The sequence below is a fragment of the Arachis ipaensis genome, chromosome B05 (assembly GCF_000816755.2).
Source record: "Arachis ipaensis cultivar K30076 chromosome B05, Araip1.1, whole genome shotgun sequence".
Lineage (NCBI taxonomy): Eukaryota > Viridiplantae > Streptophyta > Magnoliopsida > Fabales > Fabaceae > Arachis > Arachis ipaensis.
The window spans coordinates 15,023,944-15,036,485 of record NC_029789.2 but is presented as its reverse complement, the minus strand read 5'-3'; the positions used below and the strand labels follow the sequence as shown (position 1 = coordinate 15,036,485).

The window sequence follows — 12,542 nt, the reverse complement described above, 5'->3', positions numbered from 1 at the left end:
TATAATGGTATTTACTTTATGTTTTATTAAAATATCCTCTAAAATCCTTTTTTTTTCTCCTTCTAAAATTCCTTCCGTATAACTATAAGGGCTGATTTTTTTTAATATGATTTAGTGTTGTGAGTAATGCTTCATTATGATCATTTGGGAAAAATTATACGGTTATGACGGCGTTATTTTAAGAAATTAGGGGGGAAAAAATCGGTGGGACCGATTTCAAGGAGAGAGAAGAGGGAACACAAATCGGTCCCACTTGTGGAAGAGAGATGAAGAACACAAATCGGTCCCACCGATTTGTGTAAGATGGAGATACCAAATCGGACCCACCGATTTGTAGGAGTCCTATTTTATAACATAGTAATCGGTCCCACCGATTTCGGGCGTGAAAAATATTTTTTTTAATACGACAGTGCACCAATCGGAGCGAGCGATTTGTGTGGAACGCGGTCGGTGGGTCCGATTTGCCGTAACTGCTTAAATAAAATGAAGAAAACATCATAGAAGCTTCATTTCTTCGTCTCTGGTCTCCGTCTAAGCTGATGTTCTTCCTCCTCTCCTTTTATTCTTCTCCGTCATTCTTGCAGAAAAAATTTAAATGAGTGTGAAAATAGGCAAGTATGTATACTGATATGGATGATAGAGTTGTGTTGAAGATTTATTGTTATGGGCAGATTTTGTTGCAAACATATGAAGGAGTTCAATTTGTGTGTGAAAATCCAGTAGATGTTATTATTCCGTTCACGTTGTCGTTTGAGGAATTGAAAGGTGTGATTTGTGAAAAGATAGATTCTCAAAGATCTAGGAGAGTATCCTGTATTTTGTACAGGTATCCTTTATCTGTGTTTGGTGGGTTCGTTCAATTTCAGACCAAGTACGTGACGGATGAAGCGAGTATGCATGAAATGTTTTCAATGTATATGGAAAATCGCCACCGAATGTCTTATATCGAGTTGTATGTTGAGTTTGAGCAATCTGAAGCGGACCGCAACATTGTGTTGGAAGATTATAATAGTGAAAGTGAGGATGAATTTGAAAGTAACTATGAGATCGTTGGTCCAGGTGAACACGAAGATGAAGCTGGCGGCGACATGAATGCAGATGTGGCGGCAGTTGCAGATGCACTAGCAAACCCGCATCCGTTTCAGGAGCCTTCTTTCATGCGGTCGTTGGATTTGGAGGCTATGCACGCACCGGAGTTTCCGCAATATATGAATCCAGGTGCGTAAAGCTAGATAGCTGTATGAAACTCTTAAGTAGCAGATCATTATGTCAGATAAGTAATATATGTGATATGTGGATAGTCATTTGTGAGCATAGCATTTGGTTTTTTTATTAATTAATAGTTCTTTGTTATGAGTTATATTTAGATGTTCTTTACGTAGATAGAATAGCGACAAAGAAGACTATTATGATCTTACATGGTAAAGTGTGTTTATTAATTGAGTTGTAATAAATGATTTATTGCTAAGTACACAATAAAGGATTTATTATTTTTGATGTATGCAGTGCTTCCTGTTGTGGCGGACGGTGAGTTCACAGTGGGGATGGAATTCAGTTCAAGGGAGGCAGTAATCAAGGCAATGAAAAATTATACCATCCGGAGAGGTGTAGACTATCGGGTATATGAGTCGGAACCAACGACATTCTATGCCAAATGTACAGAATATGGTAATGGTTGTGACTGGTTGATCAGGGTTACCAAAATGCAGAAGAAGTACTGTTGAGAGATAAGGATGTACAACGGAAGTCACACGTGTACAAGGTCTACTATTTCTCAAGACCATTCGAAGCTGGATTCGAAGACAATTGCAGAAGCAATTAAGCCATTGGTAGAGGCTGACCCGTCTATAAAGGTAAAATCAGTAATTGCTGAAGTCCAGTCAAAGTTTAACTACACCATCAATTATCGCAAGGCTTGGTTAGCAAAGCAACAGGCGGTGGAATCAATTTTTGGAGGTTGGGAGGCATCGTATGAAGCTTTGCCCATATGGTTTGAGGCCATGTGTCACAAGGAGCCATCAGCAGTAGTTCACTTCGAAACAATGCCTGCTTACCAGGGGGATGATTTGGTTCCTGATATACGTGTACTGCATAGAGTCTTTTGGAGTTATTACCCTTGTATAAGGGCCTTTAGACACTGCAAGCCAGTGGTGCAGGTGGACGGGACTCATTTGTATGGAAAATACAAGGGTTGTTTATTGGTTGCAGTCTCACAAGATGGTAATAACAACATCGTGCCTATTGCATTCGCCATAGTGGAGGGAGAGACTTCTGACGCATGGTACTTTTTCCTGAGTAACTTGCGTCAACATGTGGTGACATGTGATGGTGTGGGACTCATCTCTGATCGACACGATTCTATTAAGTCAGCTATTGAGAGAAGTAATGGGGCTTGGTCTCCTCCTAGAGCGTTCCATATGTTTTGTATCCGACATATTGAATCCAACTTCTTGAGGAAGTTCAAGGCACCTTACTTACAGAAGCTCATAGTCAATATTGGTAAGTTTAAATACAATGAACTTTGAATTTATTGTCAGTACGATCAAATAGAATGGTGTTCATTGTTGACTGAATGTTTTTCATAGGATACTCGAGGACGATCAGGGAGTACCAGATGCGCTATGAACGATTAAAGGAACGGGGTGAGGCTTACACCAACTGACTTGATCGGATCCCACGTGAGCAGTATGCTTTGGCATTTGATGGTGGATACCGATGGGGTCATATGACCACCAATCTTGTGGAGTGCATCAACTCCGTCTTAAAGGGTGCACGGAATCTCCCGGTGACTGCGCTTGTTAAGGCTACATTTTACAGACTGAATGAGTTGTTCACTAGGAAAAGAGCTGAAGCTGAAGCCCGAATAAATGCTGGACTTGTGTTCTTTGAGATGGTGACCACCAAGGTGCATGCAAATCAACGGGCATCGGGTAACATACAGGTTAGTTGTTTTGATAGAGAAAATGAAGTATTTGAGGTACGGGAGATGCCAAGTGGGGTTGAGTATGCAGTTGACCTACGCCAGCGTCGTTGCGATTGTGGTGAATTTCGGTAGGCATAGTTTTCACGGTCCCAGCTACGCCACCTGCCATCGAACAATTCATTAGTTAACTAATCTTGTAAAAAACATAAAACAATTTCTATCATACATTTCAATGCATACTTTAATCAAACTTACCTGTTTGCAATTGGAAACACTCGGGGATTGCCGGGAATAGGCGCTAGAAATGGTAGCCGGATCCAAGCCCAAGTGAGCAAGAGTACCAACGGACCGTCCATCTTCTTGCAGTCGACACGAGTTGCCCTACACAATGATCTATACAAGTGTGCCAGGTATGCCGAACCCCAACTAAACTGTATGATCTGATGAAAGTTACGGAGCAAAGGTAAAAATTTCCAATGAACAGCTGAACTCGCCTTATCTCCAAACATAACTGTCCCAAATAACAACATTATTTGACACTTTACATACATCTGAATATGCTCAACATCATTCAACACTATACGATCTCTCAAACCCCTAAACCATGTTAATTTTATAAAGCTCCCTCTACATTCCGTCTTCCTCGGTGCAACTCCAAATTGGTGCAAGCACTCGGCTTCCAATGCCTCAAAACAACTCATGGTCGGTCCTATTACCGGAAGACCATTTGTCGGCAGACCGAGAATCATCACCACATCCTCCAAGGTCACGGCACACTCACCAACTGGAAAGTGAAACGTGTGAGTTTCAGGCCGCCATCTCTCAATCAGAGCATTAATCATTGCTGACTGACATGGAATAAATCTAATTTGTGAAACATAATAAAATCCTGTCTCGCGTAAGTGTGACTCAACAATTTGGTTGTATGAATCCGGCGGCTTTAAATGTTCACACAGCAATATCCTTGAACCCTACAATATCACGTTTCCACTATAAGTCCCAGTATAATATAACTATATCCTCAAAAACACAATTATCGTTACATGACCATTATAACTAATTTCAGCATAATTTCATTCCAAACATACACAGTAAATCTGTTATACAAAAATCTTTCAATCATATTCAGTATCTTACCCCAATTTCTGCAACTATCACTGACTCTTTGGGATTGCATCCAAATTCAAAAATTTTCTCTTTTGAGGCTTCCTGTGGCTGCACCACCTGGGCCGCCGTTTCGGTCACTGATGTTTCCTTTCGATCCACCCTTTCCGAATCTATTGGGGTCATTCTGCAGTCAGTTGCTGGATGCCCGAAACAATTGCACTTGTCACAAATAAGGTGTAAGCATTCATACTCCACCTTATATTCAAACTCATCGACAATCACACTCCGGACCACCGGCAAACCAAGATTAATTTGCACGCAAGCCCGAGCAAATTTTCCCCTTTCCGCCAACTTTGTAGCCAGATCCACCTTGACTGGTCTTCCCACAGCAGAAGCGATTCTCATCATGGCTTTATCCTGATAGTACCATATGCTCAAACCAGAGATTCGAATCCAAACCATAGTCTCCTCGAAAGTGTCCTCATAAGGTTTAAAATCCGGTGTCCATGGCTTGACCGCAATATAGTGACCGAAGATCATCCATGGCCCCCCTAGTAAAACCTTCTCTCGATCGTCTATGCGATCAAATTTAACGAGGAAGTACCCAAAACCCACATCCAAGATTTCATATCCACCGGTGATCCTCCATACCCCTTTCAATTTGTGAAACATGGCCGTGTAACTAAGGTTTTTTCCAAGAACCTTAATCACAGTTGCTTCCTTGTATGGTTCAGAAAGGATGTTCCTAGCCTCTTCGGAGAAGCAAACTCTTGGAGGCATATGATCTCCTTGTTTTCCAGTGACCACTGCCATGGAATCCTCATCTAGAGCTTCAGCCCGATTTATCCCTGTGGCTACCGTAGAACCAATAACCTTGTCACGGAACGAAATCTTGGAAGTCACCCTGGAACTAAGGTCGCCCTTACTTGATCCCTCCTTCACACCTGATGCAAACCCTCCCACACTCTCCCCCTTATCTCTTTCGATGACATGGCCATCTTCTTCACCGTGTTTCACCCTCAAACGCTCTCTCCCGCTCTCTCCTTCTCTCATTCTCTCTGAGTACGGAGTTAACTAATCTACGTTTAGTTACTACTAAGTTATTCTCTAAATTTTAATGAATTAAAATTCATTTATTATTGATCATAAATAAAATAATTTATTAAATTTTAATTATTAATTATAATAAATTATTAAACTCAATTACTACTACTAATAATAACTACAATCTACTTTAGGAGAGCATGTACATGATCTGATTTCATTAGTTCATTAACTAAAAAAAAATTATTTACAGCTTACCATACCATACTATACCATACATACATACATACATACATACATACATACATACATACATACATACATACATACATACATACATACATAATTAATTTCGATTTTAATTTCTATTTCTAACCACCTAATCATACATGCATACATACATACATACATACATGATTAATTTCAATTTTAATTTCTATTTCTAACCACCTAATAATAAAATCATACATACATATATGATTTAATTAATCTCTACTTAATGCTATTACAATATATATTTCTAATTAAATTTAATATTTATCACTATTATTATTATTAAATCAGATTATTAAAAAATAAAAACTTACATAATTTGGATCTCCAAGATAATTAACAATGTGAAGCTCTGGTTGATTTATTTCTTTAATTTTTGGTCTTCTTGGCATTTTCTTTGAATTCTTTTCAAAATCTGTTGTGGTCCAACAATGGTGTGCAGCAAGGATATAGTGGGGTTGAGGTGGGGTTGAGGGTGTTGAAGAGAGGGAGACGAAAGTGAAAGAGAGTGAAAGGGATACGGTTGAGGGTGTTGAAGAGAGGGAAACTAAAGTGAAAGAGAGTGAAAGGGATAGGATGAGGGGGTTCTTTTGTGGCAAGGGGGTCACGGGCAACCGAGGGAACTGCATGCGTCACGCGTGGCCAAGGAACGCAAATCGGTGCCACCGACTTGTGCACCCTCCGCGACCTGAAATCGGTGCCTCTGATTTCCTTGCAACCAATCGGTGCCACCGATTTCTGCTACCCAGTCGTCACAAATCCGTTAAACACCAATAATCACCATATCGCTGCATAACTCCATCAACGGCGTCATATCTAAATTAAAAAACTCTAACTATAACCTATTAAAGTCAAACTTAAACTTAGATCTTGTTACTCGTATATTCCTAAGCATAAATCTATTTAAATCAAATTAAACAAATTTGATTTAGTTTTTTCAGTACTAAATTGAATCAATGTGATTTTAACGAGTAAAATTATATGTTAATTAAATACACCTAATTTTATTTATGATTGATTGTCATTCTAACTAAATAAATCGAATAGTATTACTTCAATTTATGTTAAAATAATAAAATCAAATAAATCGAATCTGTTAATTTATGCATAAATAGATGAAAACTGATTTGATTTATTTGGTTCCACTTTTTTAACATAAATCGAAACAATACAATTCGATTTATTTGGTTAAAATAACAATCAATCATATATAATCATACTAATTCGCATTGATTCGATTTAATAGCAAAAAACTAAATCAAATTTGGTGAATTCGATTTATATAAATTTATGTTTAAAGACACGCAGGAGTTTTGATTTGAGACTTTCATATAATATTAAAACACACTTGATTTATTAATGTTATTTACCCCTTAATTCTCGTGGTTAATAGAAAAATTACACGCAATTCCAGAGTGAATATGGATAACCATCAAATTTTTTAGATAATGATGTCTCTTCTGTTCTGCCGCGGTATTGACTCTTAGAGCATTAGAGCAATGAGCGCCGCCAACTTAGCATTTCCCTCTGCGTTCCGTCGTTGAAGCATAAACAGACCATCACAGCTCAGCTCAACTCACCGCAAATATGAAATATAGGGTTTCGCACAGGTTCCCTGTGCTTCCTCGCCATACTCGATTCCTTAACCACACTCGTTCTTCCTTCACTTCCTTCGCAAAAAGGTTTCAAACTACTCAAACTCGAGCTTCCATCAATGGGGGAAGTGGAAATTCTCAAGGTTAGTTATTGCTTCTTCAACTATCTGAATTTTATTGTGATTTGTTACGAAGTGTAAGCTCCTAAGCTTTGAGCTTATTGCTGTGAGAATGTGCAGGGGATTCTTATCTTGTACCTGGTGCAACAGTAGCTACCATTCTCATGCTTGGTGTTCTCCATGGCCGTAGAATGTATGATGACAAGAAGGTTCACACTTATTAACAAGTTTAGCTTCACTTTTGGATTCTACATTTGTGTTATCTTCTTGCTCGATTAAATACTCCTATTATCTGATTTGTGGATTATGGTTTTCATACCCTTGTGCCAGACTGAAGAGATGCGTGATAAAGGAATTGAGATTGAATTCCAACCTGATGTAAAGGTAAGGTAGAAATTTTCGCTTTCTGGCTATTGTCCATCTTCCTAGAAAGGGAAAATAAATATGTGTATCAAGGCATTTATTTAATTTTGGTTATTTTACATGTGCGCTATGTCATCAATAGGCGACATTTTTGAGATTATTGCCTCTGCGTTCAATTTCTAGATGTTGGGGATTCCTGACAAGCTTGGTAAGAACTCAACTTTTATGCCTTCGGTATCTTATTTCTTAATTATATATATTCAATGAGTTGTGAGCTGTATTTTACAATTATATGCACAATTTTGTTTCTGTGCTATTGCTTCTGCTAGTAAGGGTGGGAAGAAACAACTTTCTGAGTAATTACAAGTGTAATAAAATAAATCTTAAAAAAAAAAAATACAAGAACATAAATTATGTTGCGTGTCTTTTCATAGCCTTTATTGAATTTAAATGATTTAAGTTCTGCATATTGTAGACAGTCTTGTATATACTGTGTATTATATCATTATATGATCTTTACATATTCAGCAAAATTTTTCAGGAAATCCCAGTGTGGTTAAGGCCACATGTCTATAGAGCTTGGGCTCGGGCATTCCATTCGGGTACAATCATTTTTTTTTTCTTTTTCCATTTGTCTGAATATTTTTGCTATTCTTGTTATAATATGCTGCTATAGCTATCATGCAATGAAACTGGCACAAATTGTTCTTGATAAACATTTATCTGATAATTAGTGTAAAGATGATCCTAATTCCTGTTGACATGTCAGATTTGGAAGAAGCTGCTTTGCCTCTAGACAAGTATGCCTCTTTAAAGGAATTTTTTGTCCGCACTTTGAAAGAAGGTTCCAGGCCTATTGATGACGATCCGTTATGTCTGGTAACTGGTAACAGCTATTTGAAATTAAAAGTTTTCATTTATACCATTTTGTATTGATACATAATCAATTAGGCCAAATCTATTTTCTTCAGGTTAGTCCTGTGGATGGTACAGTTTTAAGATTTGGGGAGTTAAAGGGGTCTGGGGGAATGATTGAACAAGTTAAAGGGTTTTCATACTCCGTATTTTCTCTTCTTGGTGCAAGCCCTTCCCTTCCAACAAAAGCTGATAGTGAGGTGCAAGAGGAGCAGAGCGAATCAATGACAACAACTGAGAAAAGCAAGAAATCATGGTGGAGAATTTCATTCGCTTCTCCAAAGGTCTGGGACCCTACATCATCATGGTAATTTTTTCTTCTGCCTATATATCTCAGAATATATATTTAACTTAACATGATTGTAAAATGTGTTCTAATTTTCATTGAATTCAGTTGAATAAAACCACTGATTCATATATTTTTCTATACATCCCACTCAAATTGGATCCTAAATGTCCTTCATGTTTATAACTCTTAATTCTCTATTCATGATATATATGCCTCGTTTTCATTAAAGGATTTCTTCAAATAATAGAAACTTCTGATTTAGCAATATCTGCAACTGAAATCAGGTCCACTGGATGACATAAGATGAGGAGTGTGAGAGTGCTTAAAACCTTTTTCAGGGGAAAAATTTTTCTTTTTTCTTTTCTATAGTTTAGTCTTTTCAAGATATTAATTGTGCTTCCTGTCTGTATGGTTCTTGTTATTATCATACAATCATAAAGGCCTGTGTTGCCTGCTCAGTTCAGAGGCCCGTATTTCATTTTGGGATATATTAGGTCTGTTACCAAAAATGCTACTATGTCAACCTCAAATGCATATGACTGTTCTGTATTGATGTTCTGTGGACCTCCAAAATCAATGTATCTGCTATTTATTTTACTACAATAGAGAAGGTAATGATTGACACAACAAAAGATTTTCTTTTGCAGCCCAAAGAGAGGTCTCTTTTACTGTGTGATTTACTTAAAGCCTGGTGATTACCATCGGATACATTCCCCAGCTGACTGGAAAATTCTTGTTCGCAGACATTTTTCTGGTAAACAATCTCAAGCATGTCATACATTCAAACAACTAGAGAATAACACCTAGTGTTAATCTGTTTTAGCTTGGAATGGAGCAACCTTAGGATGGACCAATAGGAAAATGGCCACCCGCACCCTGAGTGTCAAAGTGAAAGACCTAGTGTTAATCTGTTTTAGCTTGGAATGGAGCAACCTTAGGATGGACCAATAGGAAAATGGCCACCTGCACCCTGAGTGTCAAAGTGAAAGACCCTAAGGCTGCATTTGGTTTTGAGAATAGAATAAGACAAGATACTGAAAACAGGACACAAAAGACAAAGACACAAAAATAAGTGTTTTTGTATTTTGTTTAGTAGTGAACTGAATATAAGATAAAACAAATAATAAAAAGTAATTTACTTTTTTTTTCCTTCACACAATTTAGAATAAAACATAAAATGATAAAAAAATATAATTATGCAAAGTTTGATAACGATAATAAAAGAAAAAATAAAAAAATAAGTTGTATCGCCATTCAGTGTCAGTGTTCTTTTTGTCAGAAAAGACACAAAATACACTAATTTAGTGTTCTAGGATACAATGTCTCTGTCCATGTCTCACCTACTAAACACAATTTTGTGTCTCTGTCCATGTTTCGGTGTCCTGCCCTTATAAACTAATGCAGCCTAAGTGAACATCTAGAGGATTGTTGAGGCATATGAGCCATTTCATTTCGATTTGTTCTTCCTTCTTTATCATTTTACTTTCCCACCTTAATGTTTGATTAATGTTTCCATAAGCTCTGCAAATGAAAATTATCTCTTCAATGTGTAAAATATTGGAACTAGGAAGCAAACATAATGTAGTAGTATTGTTGATTTTCAAGTTTTGCATTTGTTGGTTACCATGTGGTGCACTAATTTATTAATAATTAGTTTGTTATTAAATTATTTGTTTGTTACTTATTTTGCAGGCCGTCTTTATCCATTGAATGAAAGAGCTACAAGAACAATCAGAAACCTCTATATTGAGAATGAGAGGGTAATTTATATCTAATTTAAATTGAACTTGGAACTTTATACCTTAATCTCACCCCACATTTTCACCTACTTATTCGTGCCAATTAAGCACATTGACCTATTAACTTTATGTGGAAAGACTTACTCTTGAAAATGAAAATATTCTTTATGGGGACAAAGAAGCTAGGAGCTGTTCCAGTTGGTCTGGGAGTGTGAGGCACTCTTTCTATAGCAGTAACAAATTATTGTTTTGTTCTAGGGAGGTCCGATGTGATATTTATGTGTATTTCATTACTCCATATAAACTTTTGGAATTTTCCTAATTTTGTCATTTGCCCATTTTATTTACTATGCTCTTCTAACAATCTAACCATGAGTAACCACCTTCACTCTGAGTTACGGTATGATTGGTCACCAACTGTCTCTTTACTCTCTATAAAATGGTCAGGTTGTTCTTGAAGGTCTCTGGCAGGAAGGGTTTATGGCACTTGCTGCAATTGGTGCCACAAATATTGGATCAATTGAGGTGTGTCTATAGTTCCTTAAGGATGTAATAATAGTATAACATTCCATTACAATGAGCAACTTCCTGCAAGTTAATTACCAAGAATATGTTAGAAAGTGTTTGGGTTTTCTGTTACTATTGTCCTGTTATTGACTGGATTTCTTCATTAAATTGGCAGCTTTTCATTGAGCCCGAACTTCATACTAACAAGCCAAAAAAGAAGTTGCTACCTTCAGAGCCTCCTGACGAACGGGTTTACGTAAGTGAAAGTGAAAGTATTGGTAGGATGCTCAAGAAAGGTGACGAGGTTAGTAGTTGATCTAATTGTCTCTTAGAATTTATGCGCATGTGTCAAACTTAAATAGCATTGAACTGCAAATTTTATATAAGTAGACAGATTTAGAGAGGTGCTTTTGAATTTTGATCCTTTTTATTTATGGCACTTGCACTCCTTGTGAATTGAGAGCTATTAGATAGATTTGGTATAATGTAGTTCATTGCTTTTTTTATTCTCAGTTTGCTGCTTTCAACATGGGATCGACAGTTGTTCTTGTTTTTCAAGCTCCGATTCCAAAACTTGTCCACGAGGACAATTCATCAGAGGAATTCAAATTCTGTGTCAAACCTGGGGATAGAATTCGTGTTGGTGAGGCTCTAGGGAGGTGGCATACTTCATAACAAGCTAACTTTTGTGCATTTGATTATATTAATTAATCAACTCCATTTTGAAGAGAAGGATAATCGTGCCACGTTTGGATGTGTTCCATATCCAATCCGTGACACTGTTAATTTCCGAAATTGAGATTTGAGAGATCTCTATTTTGAAGAGAAGGTTAATCGATTCTTTGCACGGATCCTCTGTAATTAAGTATAGCACAAGTTATATCAACAGTTTTGACTTTTGAGACAAATACGTGAAAAGAAATTGAAGTTTTTCATGGCCAAGGTTTTCACAGTTCCACGAAGCACAAGAAAGTTTTTTCATATCTAGATGATGCCCAAAATTTCTCAACTCTCAAACTATGACAAATATGCCCACATATATTTGGGTCTAAAATCTGTGTACAATCAATAACTTGTTTATCTGAGGCATTTGTGAAGCGCAAGTGGTGGTGTTAGATGGAGCTTAATTCCCACTGCCCTATCAAAATAAATAAATCATCCAAAAGCAAAGCCAAATATTTTCCTTATGTAACTGATATGAGTAAAATCCATCAAAATTTCGGCAAGAGACACAATGTCGAATTATAATAGTAAAAACTGGACAAAGCCATCGAGTTCATAATCGGGTGACAAAACAAAACCCCTGGAAATTTTGGCATTAGCATTTAAAATTGAACTGATCCTATATGTAATGAAGCTCTCGTGACTCAAGAGTCACTTCAAAAGAAAACTTGTGATAAATCCAAAGTCCATTAAATCGTTGCTGCCTAATTTTAATATTTCATTGTCATCATCCGTGCCTTTACATCAAAACTTTGTTCCTGGAACGGCAACACACCACATCAAAATTAGCCACTAAGGCCTGAGCCAGCCACACACGACATACCTCATAATTCAATATTTACCCAAGGGTTTTGCTATCTGTGTTTTAAAGACATTGATTAAGTATACCATAAAAAAATATATCAAAAACATTAAAAAGGTAAAAAAAAAAAAATATATTTTTAC

The 12,542-nt window shown here is 37.0% G+C and overlaps 2 protein-coding genes across 2 annotated transcripts; both read left to right on the top strand.

Annotated features, from left to right (window-relative positions):
• LOC107640230 lies at positions 1,734 to 2,662 on the top strand. Its single transcript, XM_016343772.1, has 2 exons — positions 1,734 to 2,499; positions 2,586 to 2,662. The coding sequence occupies exons 1-2, from the start codon at positions 1,734 to 1,736 to the stop codon at positions 2,660 to 2,662; spliced, it is 843 nt and encodes a 280-aa protein (XP_016199258.1).
• Positions 6,787 to 11,822, top strand: LOC107643054 (phosphatidylserine decarboxylase proenzyme 1, mitochondrial). Its single transcript, XM_016346598.2, has 12 exons — positions 6,787 to 7,085; positions 7,182 to 7,270; positions 7,392 to 7,445; positions 7,567 to 7,632; positions 7,966 to 8,026; positions 8,194 to 8,303; positions 8,396 to 8,646; positions 9,276 to 9,382; positions 10,321 to 10,388; positions 10,815 to 10,892; positions 11,050 to 11,178; positions 11,388 to 11,822. Exons 1-12 carry the CDS (start codon positions 6,935 to 6,937, stop codon positions 11,547 to 11,549), a joined length of 1,326 nt encoding a protein of 441 aa, XP_016202084.1. The 5' UTR covers positions 6,787 to 6,934; the 3' UTR covers positions 11,550 to 11,822.

What these genes read in the sequence shown, in the direction of transcription:
- LOC107640230 (XM_016343772.1), top strand. Translation starts at nt 1,734, where the DNA reads ATGTACAACGGAAGTCACACGTGTACAAGGTCTACTATTTCTCAAGAC. An exon ending in GAAGCTCATAGTCAATATTG is followed by an intron (nt 2,500 to 2,585) that starts GTAAGTTTAAAT and finishes TGTTTTTCATAG; the next exon opens with GATACTCGAGGACGATCAGG.
- LOC107643054 (XM_016346598.2), top strand. Translation starts at nt 6,935, where the DNA reads ATGAAATATAGGGTTTCGCACAGGTTCCCTGTGCTTCCTCGCCATACT. An exon ending in GGGAAGTGGAAATTCTCAAG is followed by an intron (nt 7,086 to 7,181) that starts GTTAGTTATTGC and finishes GAGAATGTGCAG; the next exon opens with GGGATTCTTATCTTGTACCT. An exon ending in TGCTCAAGAAAGGTGACGAG is followed by an intron (nt 11,179 to 11,387) that starts GTTAGTAGTTGA and finishes TTTTATTCTCAG; the next exon opens with TTTGCTGCTTTCAACATGGG.